Source organism: Cryptomeria japonica, chromosome 10, assembly GCF_030272615.1.
Source record: "Cryptomeria japonica chromosome 10, Sugi_1.0, whole genome shotgun sequence".
In the NCBI taxonomy this organism is placed as follows: domain Eukaryota; kingdom Viridiplantae; phylum Streptophyta; class Pinopsida; order Cupressales; family Cupressaceae; genus Cryptomeria; species Cryptomeria japonica.
Window position 1 is genome coordinate 911990425 of NC_081414.1, and position 20133 is coordinate 912010557.

Consider the following 20133-nt stretch of genomic DNA (forward strand, 5'->3'; position numbering starts at 1 on the left):
AAATGGTACAAGGCAAGAGTTGAAAATGAAACAGGAAGACAACTGAAATGTCTTAGATCAGATAGAGGAGGAGAGTTCACATCTGATGAGTTCAACTTATTCTGCAATGATCATGGTATAAAAAGACAAGTCTCTGCACCAAGAACTCCACAACAAAATGGAGTTGCTGAAAGAAGAAACAGATCTATTGTGGATTGTGCAGAACCCTGATGATTGAAAAGAAAGTGCCACAAACATTTTGGAGAGAAGCAATAAGCACAGTAGTTTACACCCTGAACCGAGTACAACTGAAGAAAGGAACTTTGAAGACACCATATGAAATCTGGTATGACAAGAAACCTAATGTAAGTTATTTTAAAATCTTTGGAAGTAGATGCTATGTACACAAAGATGATAGAAATGGCAAGTTTGATCAGAAAAGTGAAGAAGGAACATTTCTTGGTTATTCTTCTAGAAGTAAAGCATTTAAATGTCTGATCAAATCATCTAACAAAATAGTAGAAAGTCCAAATGCAAAAATTGATGAATTTACATAAAGAAATGATGAAGGAAATTCCAAGGAACCAGAAGATTATGATGAATTTGTCTATGTTCAACCAACAAGTCCTACCGAGAAAACTGCAGAAGGAAATGAAGAGAATATCCAATTACAGAGTGATGAAGAAGATCATACAGAACCTACCAAGCCTGTATTAGCGAAGTATGTCAAAAGAAATCATGCATCAAATCAAATTATGGGAGATAAGGATGATCCAGTGATGACAAGGAACAAACTGAGACAGAACACATGTCTGATATCTGAATTTGAACTGAGAATAGTGAAAGAGGCATTTAACAGTGAAGATTGGATAAATGCTATGACAGAAGAGATTGATCAAATCAAGAAGAATGACACATGGACTCTGATCCCAAGACCGAAGGACAAAAATGTAATCAGTACAAAGTGGATTTTCATAAACAAGCTGAATGAAAAAGGTGAGGTCATTCGAAATAAAGCAAGACTAGTTTGCAAAGGTTATGCTCAAGAAGAAGGAATTGATTATGGTAAAACTTTTGCACCTGTGGCTAGACTTGAAGGAGTAAGAACATTGTTGGCATATGTTGCTTTCAAATATTTCAAGGTATATCAAATGGATGTCAAATCTGCATTTCTGAATGGTATATTAGAAGAAGAAGTTTTTATTGAACAACCTGAAGGATTTGTTGAAGACAAGAATAAAGATCAGGTATGTAAATTGAAGAAAGCTTTATATGGTCTGAAACAAGCATCTAGAGCATGGTATGAAAGATTGCACTCTTATTTAATCAAGATTAGTTTTATAAGGACAAGTGAAAACAGCAATATGTACATGAAGAATGATGAAAATGGAATACTGATCTCAGCCATATTTGTTGGTGATATTATATTTTGTGGAAATGACTCTCTATGCAAGAACTTTGGAAATGAAATGTGCAAAGAATTTGAGATGTCATTAATCGGTGAGATAAAGTATGCAAATGAAAAATGAGATTTTCATTACTCAAACCAAGTACATAAAGGAAATCTTGAAGAAATTTGGAATGGAGGATTCAAAACCAGTAAGTACTCCTATGACTACCAACTGCAAATTATCAAAGAATGATGAATCTGCATCTATTGATGAGACACTTTACCGATCCATGATTGGAAAGTTGCAATATGTTGTTCATAGCAGGCCAAATACAACACATGCAGTAGGTATAGTTGCAAGGTTCTTTGCAGATCCTAAGGAAACACACATGACAACAATCAAGAGAATTTTTAGATACTTGAAAGGCATTGAGGATTATGGCTTAATATATCAGAAAGGAAATGGCTTTGATTTAAAAGTTTATACTGATGCTGATTGGACAGGCAACATTGATGACAGGAAAAGCACAAGTGGAGGAGCTCTCTTTTTAGGAGAAAGACTAGTGAGTTGGCTTAGCAAGAAACAAGGATGTGTTTCACAGTCAACAACAGAAGCTGAATACGTTGCTACAGCATTGAATTGTACCAACATAGCATGGATCAAACAACTGTTGGAATGTATAAATGAGAAAGTTACCGAGCCAGTAACTATATTCTGTGACAATACTAGTGCCATTAACATTTCAAAGAATCCTGTTATCCACTCTAAGACAAAGCACATCTCTATCAAATATCATTATCTTAGAGAAGAAACTCAAGAGAAGAAAGTGGTCTTGGAGTATGTTAGCACAAAGGAACAAATAGCAGATATCTTCACTAAGCCACTGCTAAGGGACACTTTTGAGTATCTCAGAAGTAAGTTAGGGGTCCTACCCCTATCTTCTACTCACTGACCGAGTTCGGTGAAAGCATCAATTCGATGACTCTACAGAATATCTTTTAGGAGTTGATGTTGATTTACACACTTTAGGATGTTTTCTAAAGGTGTGCAGGAAACAATACAGGGAACAGGAATTGAAGACAAAATGCTCTGACCAAGACCTCTGACCGAGACTAAATTGACACATAACAACAAGAATTCACTTCTCAGCGGAAGAAATTATGTTTTAGTTCTTTACTTTTTGGCATTGTTGTCAAAGGGGGAGAAGACTGAAGAAAAGCAAGACAGAAGAAGAGGAGAAGACTAATGTGTGGGGGAGAATTCTGATGACAGGGGGAGAGCATTTCAGCATTTCAAAATCTCACAACAATCCGAATCAATTAGGTCAAATCAATTGGTTTTGCCATCAATGCCAAAGGGGGAGATTGTTGGCATTTGGCATTATAATAGACAACGAGAGATTGTTGGCATTTCAATAAGGATATTGAGAAGGTTGTTGATGATTATGGATAAAACTAATTCAGGATGTTTTACTGTCTTAATATTATTATTTTATCATTGATGTCAAGAAATTGATTTTCTAATTCAGTATGATGTTGCCATATCTTGAGAAGTATGATTTGATGAGTATAAAGAAATCGGTAAAAGACACAGAAAGAATATGATGAATAAGGGGAGGAATAAGTTATTCAATGGGCAACTATTACCGAGTTAGACAATGATGAGATCATGATGTTTAGATTATTTTGATATCATACATATGTTATTGATTGTAAGGATAATACTATACTATGTTACCGAGCAAAGAACCTAGTCGGTAAACCTTAAGGTTATCGCTATCGGTTAATGAAGGCAGAATGTTTACTGAGTGAAGTTTAGTATTTACCGAGTTGCAACCGAGTAATAACAAAATGCATTGAATGAATAAAAGCATTGTTTAATGAAGGAAGTTGATGAGATGGCTATGATTAAATGATTGGTATGTCGTGAATGAAGTTTGTTAAAGAATCTATGGCAAAGGAAAATCGGCAGGAAGATTTACAACTCAGATTGAACCGCAATACCCTAGCACAAGTTCCAAGAAATGTATGCAAGTTCCTAGGCAAGGTAAAATGTTTTCAGATCAAAGGATACATTGAACCTGGTCAAGTTTGAAGATCTGATGGCTATGATTGATCATGGGAAATGTGATCAAGGAGATTAAGCGGTTAAGCTATTGTTTATAAATAAGGAACTGTTGATAAACAATGTATGCGGGCAAGTGTATGCACAGGGATGCTACATAGTGATTACCGAGCACATAAGCTTGAAGATCTGTTTTGAATAACAGAGTATAGAGCCCAGCAGATGGACAAGATTAGTTCTATGTCTATATTGTATTGAGCAAATAAGAATCCGCTTTAGCATTTTAGATGTGAAGTTGCAGATAGATTTTTATTATTGTTATTTTGTAAAGTGACAGAAAATCTCTTAACCGAGTGGACTTAACAGTCTTATTTGTAAAACCCTCTAGCAAGGTGACATTCTAATTGAGTGTTTGAAATCCTTTAACAAGGTCACTTCAAACAAGGTGAAGATCCTAACAGATTTGAGGGAAATCCCTTAACCGGGTCACATCTAGCAATGTGTTTGTAATCTTTAACAGGATTTGCTTTTAACCGAGCATACTCTAGAAGAGTATATTTCTTAGTGGGTCCGAAATCCCATAGTGGTTTTTCCCTATTTGGGTTTCCACGTTAAATCCGGTGTTATGAGTGTTATGATGTTTATATGCTTTTGAGTTTGCATGTTTAGCAGTTTTGGTTATATTACTGATGTATAGGTTACCGAGGTTGAATCTGATGTTTTTATGGAAGATTAAGTTTGTATGATTCATCCGCCCACCCCCCCCCCCCCCCCCTCCTCTCATCTTATTAGTTTGGCATTTGTACTTAACATTAAGTATCAGAACTATCACCCCACCCGGAATTAAAGTAATCCCTGTATTATAGGGGGACCCCATAGAATAATAGGGGCACTCAATAGTTGTTGTTAATCAATATGTGAGTTCTATAGAATTGTAGAGAATCAATCCCATAGAATTGTAGGGTAATTATAGTTGTGAATTGGAGAAACCTGCAATTATAGTTGCTAGAATCACCCATAAAATTTTAGGGGAATAACCTGCCCTATGGGTGGCCTTGGTTCATAACTATACATGTGCCCTATTATCCTATGGATAAACCTGCACTTGACCCATAGAATAGTAGGGGGCGACGAATAAGCTAGAATCGAGCTCCTCCCTACTATTTTAAGGGCTCTGTGGAGGTTATAGAATCGAGCAATCCCTTTTGTCCTCCTAAGTTCCCACCCCCCTTTAGAATAGTAGGGGAATTCCCCTCGCCCCCCACCCCCCTCCTAGTTTTTTTGGGGAATCATATTTCCTATGCAGAGCTTGGCTACTGCTCTCTAGCCAGGACTGACTAGCTTTTCTCAGATGGTCATTATCCACTTCTGGCTTTGCTTGTTCCCTTGCCACCCATTTTTTCTTTGTTTCCTTTATCCCTATATCTATGTATGGGTATGGACCAACTGCTTCATCAATTTTTTCTTTGTGCTAGCCCGTGTTGATGGACTGGAGCTACTAGTGCTAGGTCTACTGGATCATCGACTAGATCAACAACTAGGTCATTCACTAGATTGGGATTAGAATGAACAGTCTGATACTATTTCAGAGAAGACGTGACTATGTAGCTAAGAATGTTTGATGTCTTATTTTTTAACTATGTCTATTCTACTATCTATAGGCACCTAATGGTTAATAGTCGGAAAGATAGCTTAGACCTGACACTACCTATAGATAGTAGGGCAGTGAGCACTCTACAATTCTATGGGGGAGTACCTATAATGGTTTCCTTTATCCTATGTCCTCACCTTCTAAACCATCCTTTTGCTCAAGGTTAATCAGCATAATGTATAAGCTTCCTCAAGTTCTTCTCTACTATATACTTCTTCGAAAGGATATTCATCATAAGCAAATGGGTTATCAAAGGCATGAAAGTCTTGTAAAAAGTAATCTAACATTTTTGGAAAGAAATGCTAACTATTGCAATGAAATGATCTAATGTAAACACACAAAAATGCATAAAACAAGATTTTTTGTATTTTTCTTTTAAATAAAATTATGAAATGAATGTTTCTAAATCTGAAAATTAGCTCTAAAACTCAAAATAAAAATATGCAAGTGTAAGAAGAGTGGGGTTCACCACAATGTGATGGATGAAAATGGAATCGAGTAGTGTTAGGACCTAACTCCACTTTCATTGATACATTGGAATACGAAAGCACCTAAAGGAGTGATTCTCTTTGACTAACTCTTGTGAAAGAGAGTCAACGAATACTTTTAGGGTTTCTATTCCTTTGTTTCTATGAAAGGGAATGTGCAAAATGTGTGAGGATGTGAAACTATGTAAAGAAGATGAATACAAGTGACTAAAACAACAAAACAACAGACTAATAATCAACAAAACTAAGACAACAAGTATAGATCTGAGAGTAGAATTCTGATGTGCACTTGTGATTAGAAATTGACCCTATTGCCCTGGTCTCATAAATAGTGAAGAGCTACCAACTGGAAATCTGAATTTTGAGTCTGTTTGAGCTGCAACAGTGAAATCTAAGCCCAAGCCAAGAGGACCAGGGCGTCGAGCGCCTTGGTCTAGGAATAGGGCATTTTTGGGTGCCCTGGTTTCTGAAAATCAGCTCCAAACTGTGGCAGGGGCTCTGTACTAGCTTTTGGAGGCTTCCCAAAGTCTCTCGGCTCCATCAGACTCGTGTAGTTGCACACAAGAGGAAAGAAAGGGGGTTGTGGATAGGGGTTTGTCTTAGGTCAAGCTCCGGATTTGGAATTAACCCTAATTGAAATAGAAATTAAACTTTAAATGAAATGGAAAAACTTGCCTTTTGAGGGCAAGGCTTAAATGCTTGAATGTAAATTATTATACCTTCAATAGGTGATGCAATGCTCCTAGGATAAGTCCTCCATGTGTTGATGCAATAATATGATAAATCACATAAAATCCATCATGAAATCATAACTGAAGCATAAATGGAAGATGCATTGATGTAGTTTGTTGCTCCTTGAATCAAATCTGCTCTTGAAGAAGACAAATTTCTCTTGAATTGGTGATAATTTTAGCATATGATAAGATTATGAAAATGAGTTGAGAAGGATGCCTTATATAGGGATTTTCATAATAAAAATCACCTTTATGCCAACTTAGAATTGATATATTTTCACATGAAGTGGGATTTGGATAGAGTAAGACCGCCTTAATGATCTCCCAAAATTCAGAGAAAAAAGTTTGGGACTAGGTAGTATACTACCTAGTACTACCTAGTCTTATCAACTTTTTTCTGATTTTCTAGGGATGCGAGATAATGTGATTCTAATGCTAAATCTAGCTCCGTGGATCAATCCAAGATGTGTAGATATGCGAAATATGCTTTGAGAGTTGAAATTAGGGTAAGATTAAGAGTAAATCAGGATTAAAATAATTAAGGGCACACATAGAATTAAGGGCTAAAATAAGAGTGTGATGATGTAATAAAGTGGAATAAGACCCATAATATTAATTTTAAAAATAATTTAAATCAATCATATAATGCATAGAGGAAAGGGAAAGGACTAAAATAGGTGCTAGGAGAGTGAAATTTGACACACTAGTAAAGGTGTACAATTTACGACACTACACATTTAAACAATCTTTTTGATAAATTTCCCTAAAGATTGATCTTTTAAATGCTATAGATAATGTGTGTGTATCAACTCTTCACATGTGTTTATTCACCCCTATGAATAGTGTATACCTATTATTCAATGCCACAACATTGACGAGCTGTTTATTTTTCTCTAATCTAGAATTAGTGGCTCTAAGATAATGAGATGTAATAATTTTGGCTAAATAATCACTCTTTTCATTTTGGCTATACTTGGGCATCTAGCAATAATTTGAATGGGACAATACAAAGAAAATTTGGGAACATCATCAACCTTAAAACTTAATAACTTAATCTATGAATTTCACGCTAGTTTGGATGTTTTTCTATCATTCATTGAAGAATTATGATATCAAATGAAATAATGTATCTACTAACAAATGTTATCATTTTGTCATTTTTCCAGAATCTATTATAATAGGTGATACATGGGTATGTGAAAGGGTTCTATTATAGGATACTTTAAGGCACTTCTTTGTAGGATTAATTATTTCAAACATATCTGAGCTAACTAAAGTATAAGTTTTTTTAAGTCTTGTCATCTTTAAATTCAATGTCACTAATGGAGGTCATGGCTAGCATTAGGGTGATGAACAACGTGTTCATACTTCCCACTAGTGAAGCCCTCGTAATTAACAATACTAAGAAATGAACTATTGGCTGACAATTAGCACTAGAGCCTCTACTTTGAGCTTGTTTCGCCACAAACCCATGTGAGCCATGAAATTTTGGTTTTAATGCTTTGCTCCTACAAGAGTGCCAATAATGCACCATTCTATTGCAAATATTCTTCTAGACTGTTGGTGTAAATTATGTCTCATAATTACACTTTACTTAAGTTGACTTGGGATAATGCATCTCATGGTAGTTTGCATATGGGACACTTAGGGAATTGCACATCTAGGGAAATGGTTGTAGGAGAAATTATACCTTTTGTAGTGTTATCTTGTTATCACATTCCACCTTCAGTAGGTGACCCACCTTTAGTGGAATATTCTATAATTTCTCCTACCTACCCTTGTATCTCATTGAGCCACATGTCATAATTGTGTGCTCTCATAGCCTTGCCTTTATAAGCAGACTCATTTGCATTGTATGCAATCCAATTGAATCCAATTAATCCATCTTATTGCATCATTGATGAGAATACAATTTGTTCTTGTCACATATCTCTGTCTCTCTTCTTGTGCTTTTCATTGGCCTCTAGATCTTGGGTTGCTATAGGCAAATTCTTACATAGACAAAAAGGTCCTAGTGGGTAGAAGTAGCTCTAATTTAGATACCTCTTCTTTGTTGTTGCATTATCCATTGAACTTCAAGTCAAAGTGTATATTCCTTATTACCTTTAGATCCCAACAATGAGCCCAAAAGGGCAAGCATTATTTCCATTTTGATGAGGGAGATCAAGTATGATTCCAAACTCATTATCTACTTCTCTCTTTTGGGGTGGCCCACCCCAATCTTCACTTTCACGCACACATAGTCGAAGAACAAGAGAATGTTAATGTATGTACATGATCATCACTAAAGGAAGGAGCAACTATTTTATGGGTTTGATGACACCACCCAACATGGTGATAGTGATCGAGGCATTATTTTCTCTCTATTGTCAAGGGAGGTCTTCCTTGGATGTCTGAATGGATCTACTTCAAATTAATTAACAATAGCTGAGTATTATGACTTACTCTAGGTTGTCACTAATATTCTTTGTACACTTTAAATTGTTAGATGAACTTTTAGAAAATCTTCAATCATCGAAGCAACAGTAGGGAAGCAAAAATACTTGTATATGATATTACTTAATCTTTTTATAATCATTGTTCAATGTATTCTCGATGCCCATATAAACAATAATTGTCTATGTACCATTTTCATGTTTTACATTAATGAGAAAATTTTCAAGAGTGAAATTTAACAAATGATACAATGATTATTAAAAGAAACTAAAATTCGTAAAAAAATGTTTTGATTTATACTCTTATACAATAATTATATAATATTAAAATATATTAAAACTTTATGTTTAATTTTCTATTGATTTATCCCTTCAACCTCCTATAGGTGCAAGTGCTAGTATTCATTGATTCATATTTGATACTAGTTTTTTTTCTACTCCCTTTGAGAGCTTTTGCTAATTGTTAATGCTATACTGATGAAATCAAAGAGCCCTTACTTTATTAATTTTGTACTCCATTTTGCTCATTTGTGTTTTTACATATATATTTAATCTTTCAAGTAAATGCACTACTAGTTTAAGAGATGGTGAACCTCACATTGGTGAACAGCAAAGTGTTCTACAATGTTTCAATAGAATTCATATTCAAAGTTGTTACCTGTTTGTTTAAAGTTTGGACCCATCAATAGTATGGCATCCGCACAGAGAATTATTATGCAAACATATAAATTATCCCGCATGCAAAATAAATACTCTTTTTTGACATTATATAATGGTCAAAAATCTTTCAACAATATAATGTCCACATAATTCAATTATATTAACACTTTGTTAGTTTCTGTGTTCTGCCCGTTAAAATTTACAATCCTAAAGCTATTTCGTATTATAAATGACAAATAAAATTAAAGGTCAAAGTGCCAAGTTGCTTTATGGCACCAAGTACTTTAAGGAATTTGCATGCATTGAAATAGTGAAATCTCTCTACTCAATTATAGCAAACATCCTCGTCTTCTAAAGATTTCAAAAATAAGCCATAATATTAAATTTTATAATAATCAATTAGTAATGAGCACAAATATTAGACACACAAATCAAAGTTGATAAAAAAAGTTATCATCGTTTAACATTAGTGGTGAGATCCATTAAAATTTATCGTAAAGGTTGATTGACTGATATGAACAGCTAATATTACATCTCATGCTCTTACAATCCTAAAAATTGAAAGTTGGTTTTGTTAGCCATTATGATAGATCATAGTGTTTTGGTTTTGTTGGCCATTATGATAGATCATAGTGTTTGATCCGAAACATTGACAACAAAAATTTGCATGATCTAATCCAAAATGATTAATTCTAAATTTTTCTTTTTAAATAAAATTGGAAAATTATTCTTTACACAATTCGATCTTTTGCACCTATAACAGTATATTTATCACCCGCCAATTCTTCGCATAACACAATATGTCATTGAAAAAGACGCAATCCCTAATAAAATTGAATGGTTTTTTGTACCCGCCACTTCTAAGCACAACTAAAGGACCCGTTACAAAAGACGAGAAGCCCCATCAAATTGAGTACTTTCACACACCCATAGGTTATTTGAATTAGCTACTTGAACATTGAAATCACTTAACGCATTAACGCCAAGTTTCTCTTTTCTGTTACTCGTATACATCACATTTACCTTCTCTATCCATTATTTTACCCACATAAAATTCCGGTTGACATTCAAAAAGTTGAAATCGTGAAGCTTTTTTTATTTTCTCTGTCAATTTTTTTCTGATCTTGAACACAACTGCTCGCCGACTTGATGTTTAATAGTTTTGACAAGTATAAACGAGGAGCACTGAACCATCTTTTTTATTACATTGTGCCATAAAAATCTTCTCTTACGATATTCTAGACAATGTTCTCAACTTCTCTGCATTGTAACATTCAAATCAAAGTTTCTTAGATTTTGTTAACAAACTTCTGTGAATTTAAAACACGCAATGAACACAAATCACCGGAAACTTTTCTTGATGTTATATATATTTTTTTAAGTATACAAGTACGGCCGTAAATGCCGACTTTTTGTATACTACTTGCTACCAGAATCAAAACATATGATGAATAAAATTAAAATATAAGATCCAAAAGGCATATGCTCAAAAAGCATTCTTCCTGGATCATAAAAAGCAAAGAAGTTTGCAACATAACCACATAAAGAATAAGGAACATAAGGTGTGGTGTACTTGCATTAACAGACCTGCAACATAGTTGCTGAGATCAATATATGAATTTCACAACTCAAAAGAGTTTACATGTAATATCCGGAAGCACCACCATTTTGTGGAGGAGCACCTCCAGACATTGGCATGTGCATTGGCTGACTGCTATATTGAGGCATTGGGGGAGGGCCAGGGTGAGGACTGTGACTAGATGGTTGGAAAGGACTTGTCCCTATATTATTTCCTCCAATCCCTGGAGGAGTTGGCATAGCAGGACTCCGAACTGGACCTTGTCCCACATAAGATGGAGATGATAAAGCATTAGGTCCTGGCATTTGAGAGGATACCTGTGACTGATTGTACTCCCCCCATCCCTGCATTTGCTGAGGCCCAGAAATACCTCCCTGCTGTGGTGGACAAGGAACACCACCAAACCCATTTGGCGAGTACATTGGAGCAGATGGAGGACCTTGCCATCCACCAACGTTGGTTGGGCTGGGAACTGTTAAAGGAGATGGTTGGGTTGGTAATATGCCAGATGCTGGAGTTGTATAATCTCTGCTGCGATCATTATTACCCTGCATATGATGTATATTTTGTAAGAAAAAACCTCCCATAACATTTTCAAGTTTAAGAAAGCAATTATACACATTTTACAGTTTTACCAATGTGAATATTAGAATAATCAAGTGTTAGAGAAATGTAACCTTCCCCACAAAAATTAGAAGTCCGGCAAAATACTTCCTTCTGAAACTAACCATAAAACATGACTACCTTTACGTTTAAGTCAGTGTGACGAGAATAAGACAGGTGGAGTTTGCAATAACCTCCATCATAGATGCAATGTCCTTCTAGCGCTTCCTTAGCAACCACAGCAGTACCAATATCTAGAAGAGAAAGATCATATTAGCCTAGAATAAAATGTGCTGCGACCAGACAGAAAAACACATGAAAGCAAACTGTTGGAAAGAGAACAAAAGTGCTTACCATCTCCTTGGAATATAAACAAGAACAAAATCCAATAATTTACAATGCAATCCATATAGGCTTTCACATAAGAACATTTAAAACGAAAGAAACTGTCCTTTGAATGATTGAAAGCATGACTGAACATGTCACGGCATTAGATTTTAGTAATTGTGCTTTATCTAACAAATTCTATAGTATGAGTTGATAATCATTTAGTATTGTTAATTCTTAGTATTAGGTTATGCATACTGAAGATTTTCAATCATTTTGAGGATTAAGGTGAATTCTTGGCCACAGACTACATGGTGCTAAGTTGCTAACCTTCAAACCAGCTTCCTTCGCTTTAAGCTGCTCCTTAAGTGTCTCAAATCAGTCAGTCAAAGTCACCTCTTTCCCTCTATTTAGTTGGTCATGGTTTACAATTTACCATTTTACATCACATTCACTTCCCCTAATCTCTGTGGATCACAGAGTGCAATCTGAAATGTTTATGAGAAAAATTATTACACATCGTAATCCAGAAAACTATCTTCCACAAAACAGTAACAATTTAAAAATGCTTCTTCCAATTCTTGTTTTGTGCGCTTTTTGTTTTGAGCCTATTCTTGTTGCAATGGCATAACATTGCAGAGCATGAAACTAGTTCCACTTAATCTTTCTACAATAGTTATCTTGGTTTCTAGTGCAGCTGAGCGCAGTAGAGAGGTAAATCAGCAAAAGTTGCAAAGCTTTGTAAATGTTAAGATATTGTTGTCTTGGTGATTAATGTCCTTGAAGTCCCAAAGAAAACAAAAAAATATTGTAGTTGTTGCAGAGAGATATTGACAAGATAAGGTAAACCACTTTACTCTTCTAAAGTTCCTTTCCATGTCAGAATCTCCAGGTAATCTCGTGTGTCATACTCCTGCTCTCGTGATGCTTTTGAATCTTGTTCTTGAAAAATAAATTGAATGAATGATTCAATAATCGGATGATTACATTGAACAATATACACACGTATATATAGAGGTTACAAGACGATGTTCTAAAATTAGAACATAACGTTAAAGTAAAATACTAAAGAGCTAGATGCTAAATTAAGCGTGAAAGCTAAATAAAGCTTAAAAGCTAATTAACTAAAAAGCTAAATGAGTCCACAACTAAAAATAAAAGATGACCATTATAGAAGATATTAATATTATTTTAACACCCTCCCTAATGGTTATCGTACTCAATACCCTACAGAAGACACTGCAGGTGTTATGATCACAAATACAAAGACCATCTGCTGCTATAGAGACCCTCCCAGGATCTGCAGAATGCAAATGACCAAGAGTACCAAAAGCCATCCAGGGTAATGTAGCCTTCACACGTGAATTAGAGATGTGGCACACGAGAATTACTGAAGCCTGAAACCATGATTTTGAGAAAAAAATCAGCAAACCCTTTTGCAGAAGAGTACCAACTCCAAAACTGACTGCAAGATACAACAGTTGTAGATGTTTGCCTTGACAGGTGTCACCCAAACTGACTGCAACAAAGCTCGATTTTTTAGGAGAAAAAATTATCAAAACCAGAGAACTTCGCGAATCACAAATCCCACGCGAACTTCGCGTATAACAGATGATTTTTGAGGAAAAATCGTAAAAACCAGCAAACAATTTTTGAAGAAAAAATCGTGAAAACCTAGAAATCCCACGCAAGCTTTGCGGATGACAGATAATTTTTAAGGAAAAAATTCTAAACCCTGAAATAGGAACCCTCGAAAAGAGAATTTACAATTTTGATGAGAAAATCGAAAAACCAAGAAATCTGAAGCTACAAATCATCGTTTTTATGGAAAAAAACGGTAAAACCCAGATAACTAAAATCTTACGCAAATATTGCGGATTACAGATGAGATAATTTTTAAGGGAAAATTATAAACCCTGCGAACAATTTTTGAGGAAAAAATTGTGAAAACCCTCCCATGATTTTTTGTGGAAAAAATCAGAAAACCGACCGACAATTTTTCAGGAAAAATCGTGAAAACCCTGGGACCTGTAAGACGAGGTCTGGCCTAAAACAATCTGATAAAGGTAACGATATTCAAATATCGTTAACATGCACTATTTCCAAGTGTTGTGGTTGAGGCCACTGAACTTCTGACTGTGTTCCAACATGATGTTGGTCAAAGATGCCATCACAAAAACTGAGGTTGAATGTGGTCAACCTAGTGAAGGCACAAAGAATGAGAAAGAAGATTCTGATTAAAAATCAGAATAGAAGCAACTGCTAAAAAAACTGGAACCCTGGAGAAGAATTCTGGCACAAATTCCAAGGCACGAATTTCGAGGTTTGGAAGAAACCCAGAAATTAAAATTTTTTGCAAACTCAAAACAGCATAAACGGTGCCCAAAAGACAGCAAAATTCCCAACGTCCATAGAATTAGGAAAAATTGCGAACTGTTTTTAAATTCCAAGGCAAATTTGCTAGCACAAAATTTGAGGTGCGAAAAACGAAGCACCCAGAAAAATATGAGACCAACCCAGAAAGCTCTCGAAAAACCCACCAAGAATCTGAAAACAGAATGCAGATCCGACGGCTCAAAAATTGAGGCCCAAAAAACGATGCACCCAGAAAAATTTGACAATGACCCAGTTGAGGTCTCAAAAAAACCCACCAAGAATCTGCAACCAAAATAAAATTTTGACTTGAACTGAAGGGTCAAAACCTTAATCGAAAATTGCAGAAACTCTACGAAAATTTTCAATCTGCAAAAAAAAACCCCCAGGTTGCAGGGTTGAAAATCTCCAAAACCCTAAAGAAAACATGAACTGCTGCCCAACACAAAGAAATTCGCCTACAAACCAGAAACCCTTGAAACCCTCAAAAAACCTTCAAAAAAGCAAAATCATTTTTTTTTATTAAAAAACAATTAAAAAAATTTGGAAAATATTCCAAAAAGAAGGCCATGAATTTTTATTAAAAAATTCGCCAAACTTTAAAGAATCCCATCGACCCGCTCTGATACCATGAAAAATAAATTGAATGAATGATTCAATAATCGGATGATTACATTGAACGATATACACACGTATATATAGAGGTTACAAGACGATGTTCTATAATTAGAACATAACGTTAAAGTAAAAGACTAAAGAGCTAAATGCTAAATTAAGCATGAAAGTTAAATTAAGCGTGAAAGCTAAATTTAGCTTAAAAGCTAATTAACTAAAAAGCTAAATGAGTCCACAACTAAAAGTAGAAGATGACCATTATAGAAGATATTAATATTATTTTAACAGTTTTGTTTCCTCCATATCTACAACTATCTCTAAGTACTCATTTTTAAGCATATATTGACTGTTTTCGTAAGTTAACATGGACAGTGTAGGAAAAAACTGATGCCAAATCAGTAGAATGTGGATAAATAAGTCCATGAAAAAAATTTTAAGACTCAAACTATAAGAGTATTCAATTTTGGTGCGCCACTTTTCAGCTATACTTCAGTTAGTTTTGGTGGTTATTTAAAAAAAAAAAAAAAGACTATTTTAGAAGAGATATTTTTAAAAGGCTGTGTTTAGTCTGTCACTGATTTTAGATGTAGACAAGTCTTTGCTTAGTTTTTCACTTAAAATTTAACTTATTACTTTACACATTCTTCGTATCTAGTTTAGCAATGTACTTTTTTTATTTTTAATTACTATTATTGAAGCGTACAATCTGCTCTTGTAATCAGTTATTTTTGGGGTGAAAACTCTATTACTAATCAGTAATAATTCATTCAAGAAAGACGATTCAGAATCTTATAACAGTGTTTACTTTTAATTTTCCGCTCGTAATTGATTTTATGCTGAACGGCTCGTAATTGATTTCATGCTGAAAGAAATAGTTATGTGAATTGAATGAATGCTGTATGCATTTTTCTAGTGCCGTGTGCAAGTTGCTGAGAGCCTAAGGGTGAATCAGAAGTAAGTTTATTTGTAATTTCGTAACAGAAAGGAGTGCAAATAAATAAACCAAGATGGTTACAGAAAAGATTAAAAAATACTGTTGATGAATTAATATTCAAATATCTATATTTATTATGGATCATGAAGACTAAATGCATTTGCAATTTGGTCAGCTACCCTCTATTCAGATATCTATATTAATTATGGATCATGAAGCCTAAATGCATCTGCAATTTGGTCACTTATCCTTCTTCTGGCTGCAGTTAAATAAGCTGTCAGTTTATGCATCTTCAAACTCTAGATAAAGCAACATTCAAACACCTTCCTGTGAAAGTTGGAGGGGACACAGAGAGAAAAATGCAGAAAATTTTTGGACCAATTGGTGTGTTTATTCCAACACATGGTTATCTTGATAAGTCAAACAGATTGTATCCAAAACCTTTTCATTGGGAAGATACCTATCATGAAAACAAAATATCCAATCACATCAACCCTTTCTTTCCAGCCAAACTTGCCTCATAACTTCATCATAATCCTCACATTTCATAGAGCTCTACCTTCTTATGATCATGTCACAACAAAACTTCCTTCTTCATGTGTTAACGTACTTTAATTTCTAAGTATTTTACCAACTTAACAAGTTAAAAGGCCAAGCTGGGCCAACAAAAGATAAGGACCTTCCTTGGTGACAGGAAAATTACATTTTGCATTTCAAGGGGATCATTCAGAGATTTAGATAGCTTATCTGGACACATAATATGTTGTCCCCTTGTTTAGCTTAAGGCAGATTCTCAGACACAACCATGTAAGGGATGAGTATGATGAACAGTTTTGAATTCTAGTTTCCAAGGTCAATCCCGAGGACTTGCTACCAAAAGTTCACCTCTTTGATTCTATCATTAAACAAATTGTGTGTTATGAACTGAAAAACTAGGACTTAGCCTTACACTAATTGATTGGATAAACGTTCACAGAGTCCATACCCTAGACTACCCCAAAACATTAGGCAAGCCAATTTTCAAGCTTATCCAATCCCTCTAACAATTATCTTTCACCTCATTTTGTACTTTAGAAGGAATGTATCCAAGCTGTCACTGATTTGGCTCTTGGTTGAGGGAGGTAGTTTTCATTGCCTTCAATTCCTTGAAAGATCTCACTTCCGGTTATCCTCATAACTGAAGATGGAGCTGATACATTAAAGCATGTAGCTTGTGCTATGTAAGAATAAACCTCTAGGAAGGGAAAGGTAAATCCTGAACATAAAGCAAATCTTAAGTGTTATTCAACTTAAACCCATCTCATTATCAATGCTCAGATGTCTCTTCCTAGATTACTAAAAAGCATCAACAAGCAGTTTCAAATGAAGATCATATCAGACCAAAATTTCAAGCAAAAACATTTCAAAACAGATTATGAATTAATAAAACCCTAAAAGAAGATACAAGTATAAACATTAAAGGTATTACCTGGATATTGAATTAATGCCTGAAATCCTCCATTCTTCTCAAATATGGCAATCTTCTGAACAGTTCCAAATGATGAAAACACCTAGTAATTCAAAACAGAGATACAAATCAATCCCTGCAGTGGATACTGAAACTTGACAATTTCAACGTCCAATTACAACTGATCAAAATAAATATCTGACTACCGTGTTTAAAACATCAACTGTCACTGCATATTGCATGTTTTCGATGGACGCGAGAAGAACATTACTCTCAAGCTCCTTTCTCTTTCCATCAGGTCCTATGGTAAACTGGAATGTCAATAATCATGTCAGTTAAAAGAACACAAACAGAAGTAACTTTTAATAACTAATACTCCTAAAACGTTCACAAAAACATGTCTACACAAACCTGCCCATCTATTGCAGAAGGATTCACGGGAAGGTTGGGATTGGTGTAATCTCTGCGGAAAAACAAACGCCAGAAACAGGTATTATTGAAGTTAGACGTAGGATTAATAGTTATCTTTTTTTAAGAACTCTGAATATATCTCATTAATCCAACCAAAAACGAAATCCAATTAACTTTGCAATATTGAAAGCTCAGAAAGATCTGTAAGATTGGTTTGCAATCACAAATTCATATGTTACAATTTGCATTCCTTACATTTCTCAAACCATAATCTACTTCATTTAATAAAAAGAAAGCTTTCTCATAAAAAGGACAGGGGACTAGTCCAAAAAATGTAGTAGCTTAGGACCACGTAAGTTTAGATAAAAAGTATTTATTAAATTAATAATCCTACATGGAAATACAGGACCTTTAAGATTTCTCTGACCGTCCAGGTAGTAGATTGATATTAGAGAATAGGCTCTTCGTATTTTTAATCCATTGCAAGTTTCGGTACTGCTGGTACCAACTCTCTTGTGTGTTGTGTCACTGTCTTCACAAGACTGGGAAAGTGAGTTCAACCTTTGATCTGCTTCACCACTGCAGTCCCCTTTGTAGCCTAGCCTTCTTTTGGTGGTAACTAGCAATTCCAGACTGACAACTGCTCTCCTAAGAAGAATGTTCTAATGTTAACCTTGGAGCAAAGATCAAAGAGCCAATCTATTTAGATTCTCCACAATCCAATTTGTGCTCAGTATTAATCATCGAATGTACCTCCCAGTTAAGTTGTTGCTTTATTGAGAATTGTTTTTCATATACACTCACAAAAATAGGACTTTGCTGTAATGTCCCCTTCTTGGACCTGATTTTCTCTGCGACCGTTGGTCTTTTGTTTGGAAACTCGGAGGCCAGTCGGAAGGTATAATTAGGGTTTCCTATTTTTGAGGAGGACTTTGTTCTTTTTGGATGGTTCCCTTGGCGGCTTCTTTCTGGTTGCTCAGAGAGCTTCGCAACGGTATATTCATCTCTGCTTTCGAGGCAATTCTTAGAATTTACTATTTTTAGTAAGTTCTATTTTTGGCAGTATCCAGGTGGCATCAGGCAATCTCCTTTTCTTGTTCAGTCAACTCAAAAGGGCGTAGACAGATTCGAGCTCCAGAATGCAAGGTTGAGAAGTCAAGTAATTTCAATTTTGAATAACATTATAATTATAATGTTATTTTACCCTTGGCCTAGTCAAATGACTTAATGACAACTTAAAAGGGGGTTTCTAAGGGTGGTGCCTTCATGGAGTATATTTAATATTTTTCTTGTCCTAAACCAAAGTCAAAACCAAGGCGTGACTTACCAAGGTGAAGACTTTATTATATACCTTGACTTTTGCGCTAGGAAAGATGGGACGCCATGTTGAAGGTGAGATTAGGGTTTGAGGTGAAGTTGCATTTAGGGTTTCGTGGAGTCCAAGGAATCTATATATTGGAGTCTTGTGCATCATGGAGGGACCTTTTTGCAGAATTTTGTCTGGCTGCCGTCTGGCTCTGGGATTTGCTTCAAGGAATGAAGGCCTTCTAGCACAGGCATCGCTTCTTGTTTGAAAGACAACAACTAGTGGTGATTTAATCTCTATGTATTGCATTTGATAGTAGTTTATCTTCAGAGTATTGCATTATTAATCATTTAAGCATTATAGTGTATTCAGTTTTCTGCATCCAGGAAACCGCGACTGCATGTTTTCCATTCATAAAACAGAAAACACCAAAAATATCATTCTGGGTATTAGCCCATTGCATTTGTTTGACCTAGGCGTTGCATTTCCTAAGTTTGTAGCATTTTAGAAGCTTGCATTGAATTTTAAGAGCAAATCGTACCATTCTGCTAAACCGTACCATTTGGGAGTGCATTGAAATTCGTGCAGGTTGTATGCATGGGTTTTGGGTTGGTTTCTTTGTCTTGTCTTAAGCATCTCCATTAATAAGGGTTATTGCATCTGATTGCTGGTCATTTGGAGGTTATATGTGAAGAATATGAGCATGTGAAGTAGTCCTATAGTCTGCTGTTTATGCATTTAATGTGCAGATTTGTAACAGGAATCGGGAGATCCAGTATATTGATCTTTGAAGCTATTGGATTTAGTATTTCCACTTAAGTTCATAATGGCTCTCCATAATGTAATGTGATCCCTTAGAAATTCTACAAGATTTGAACAGAGGAATCCACACTGTGTAAAGGCTGACAGTAGTACTGGCAGTCTTGGTATCATGCTTCATTTCTAGTTGTAATTCTCAAACTCACTTAAGTTGTTGTAATAAGTTTATCCTCCACCCTATGGTAGCTACTCTCCCTTCTTGGGTCGGAAAGCACATTCCGGGTGTTGAGTGTTTTCAGTTTCTGCATTACTAATCAAACAAGCATTATAGTTTTCACTCCGTCATATGGTCGCCCCTGTCCGTTTGGAGTGGGTAG

The 20133-nt window shown here is 35.3% G+C and overlaps 1 protein-coding gene across 3 annotated transcripts in view; it reads right to left on the reverse strand.

Annotated features, from left to right (window-relative positions):
- Positions 1 to 10743: 10743 nt before the first annotated feature.
- LOC131050480 (polypyrimidine tract-binding protein homolog 1) overlaps positions 10744 to 20133 on the reverse strand; it is a 32493-nt gene continuing 23103 nt past the window's right edge. For 2 of the 3 annotated variants that reach the window (XM_057984675.2, XM_057984679.2), the window contains 5 exons: positions 17692 to 17743; positions 17487 to 17591; positions 17302 to 17383; positions 11726 to 11838; positions 10744 to 11529 (listed from right to left, as the gene is read on the reverse strand). In XM_057984675.2, coding sequence (XP_057840658.1) covers positions 11041 to 11529; positions 11726 to 11838; positions 17302 to 17383; positions 17487 to 17591; positions 17692 to 17743 — 841 coding nt within the window. In that variant the 3' untranslated portion in view covers positions 10744 to 11040. The remainder of the gene's footprint in view (positions 11530 to 11725; positions 11839 to 17301; positions 17384 to 17486; positions 17592 to 17691; positions 17744 to 20133) is intronic. The other variant, XM_057984683.2, reaches the window with a different exon arrangement.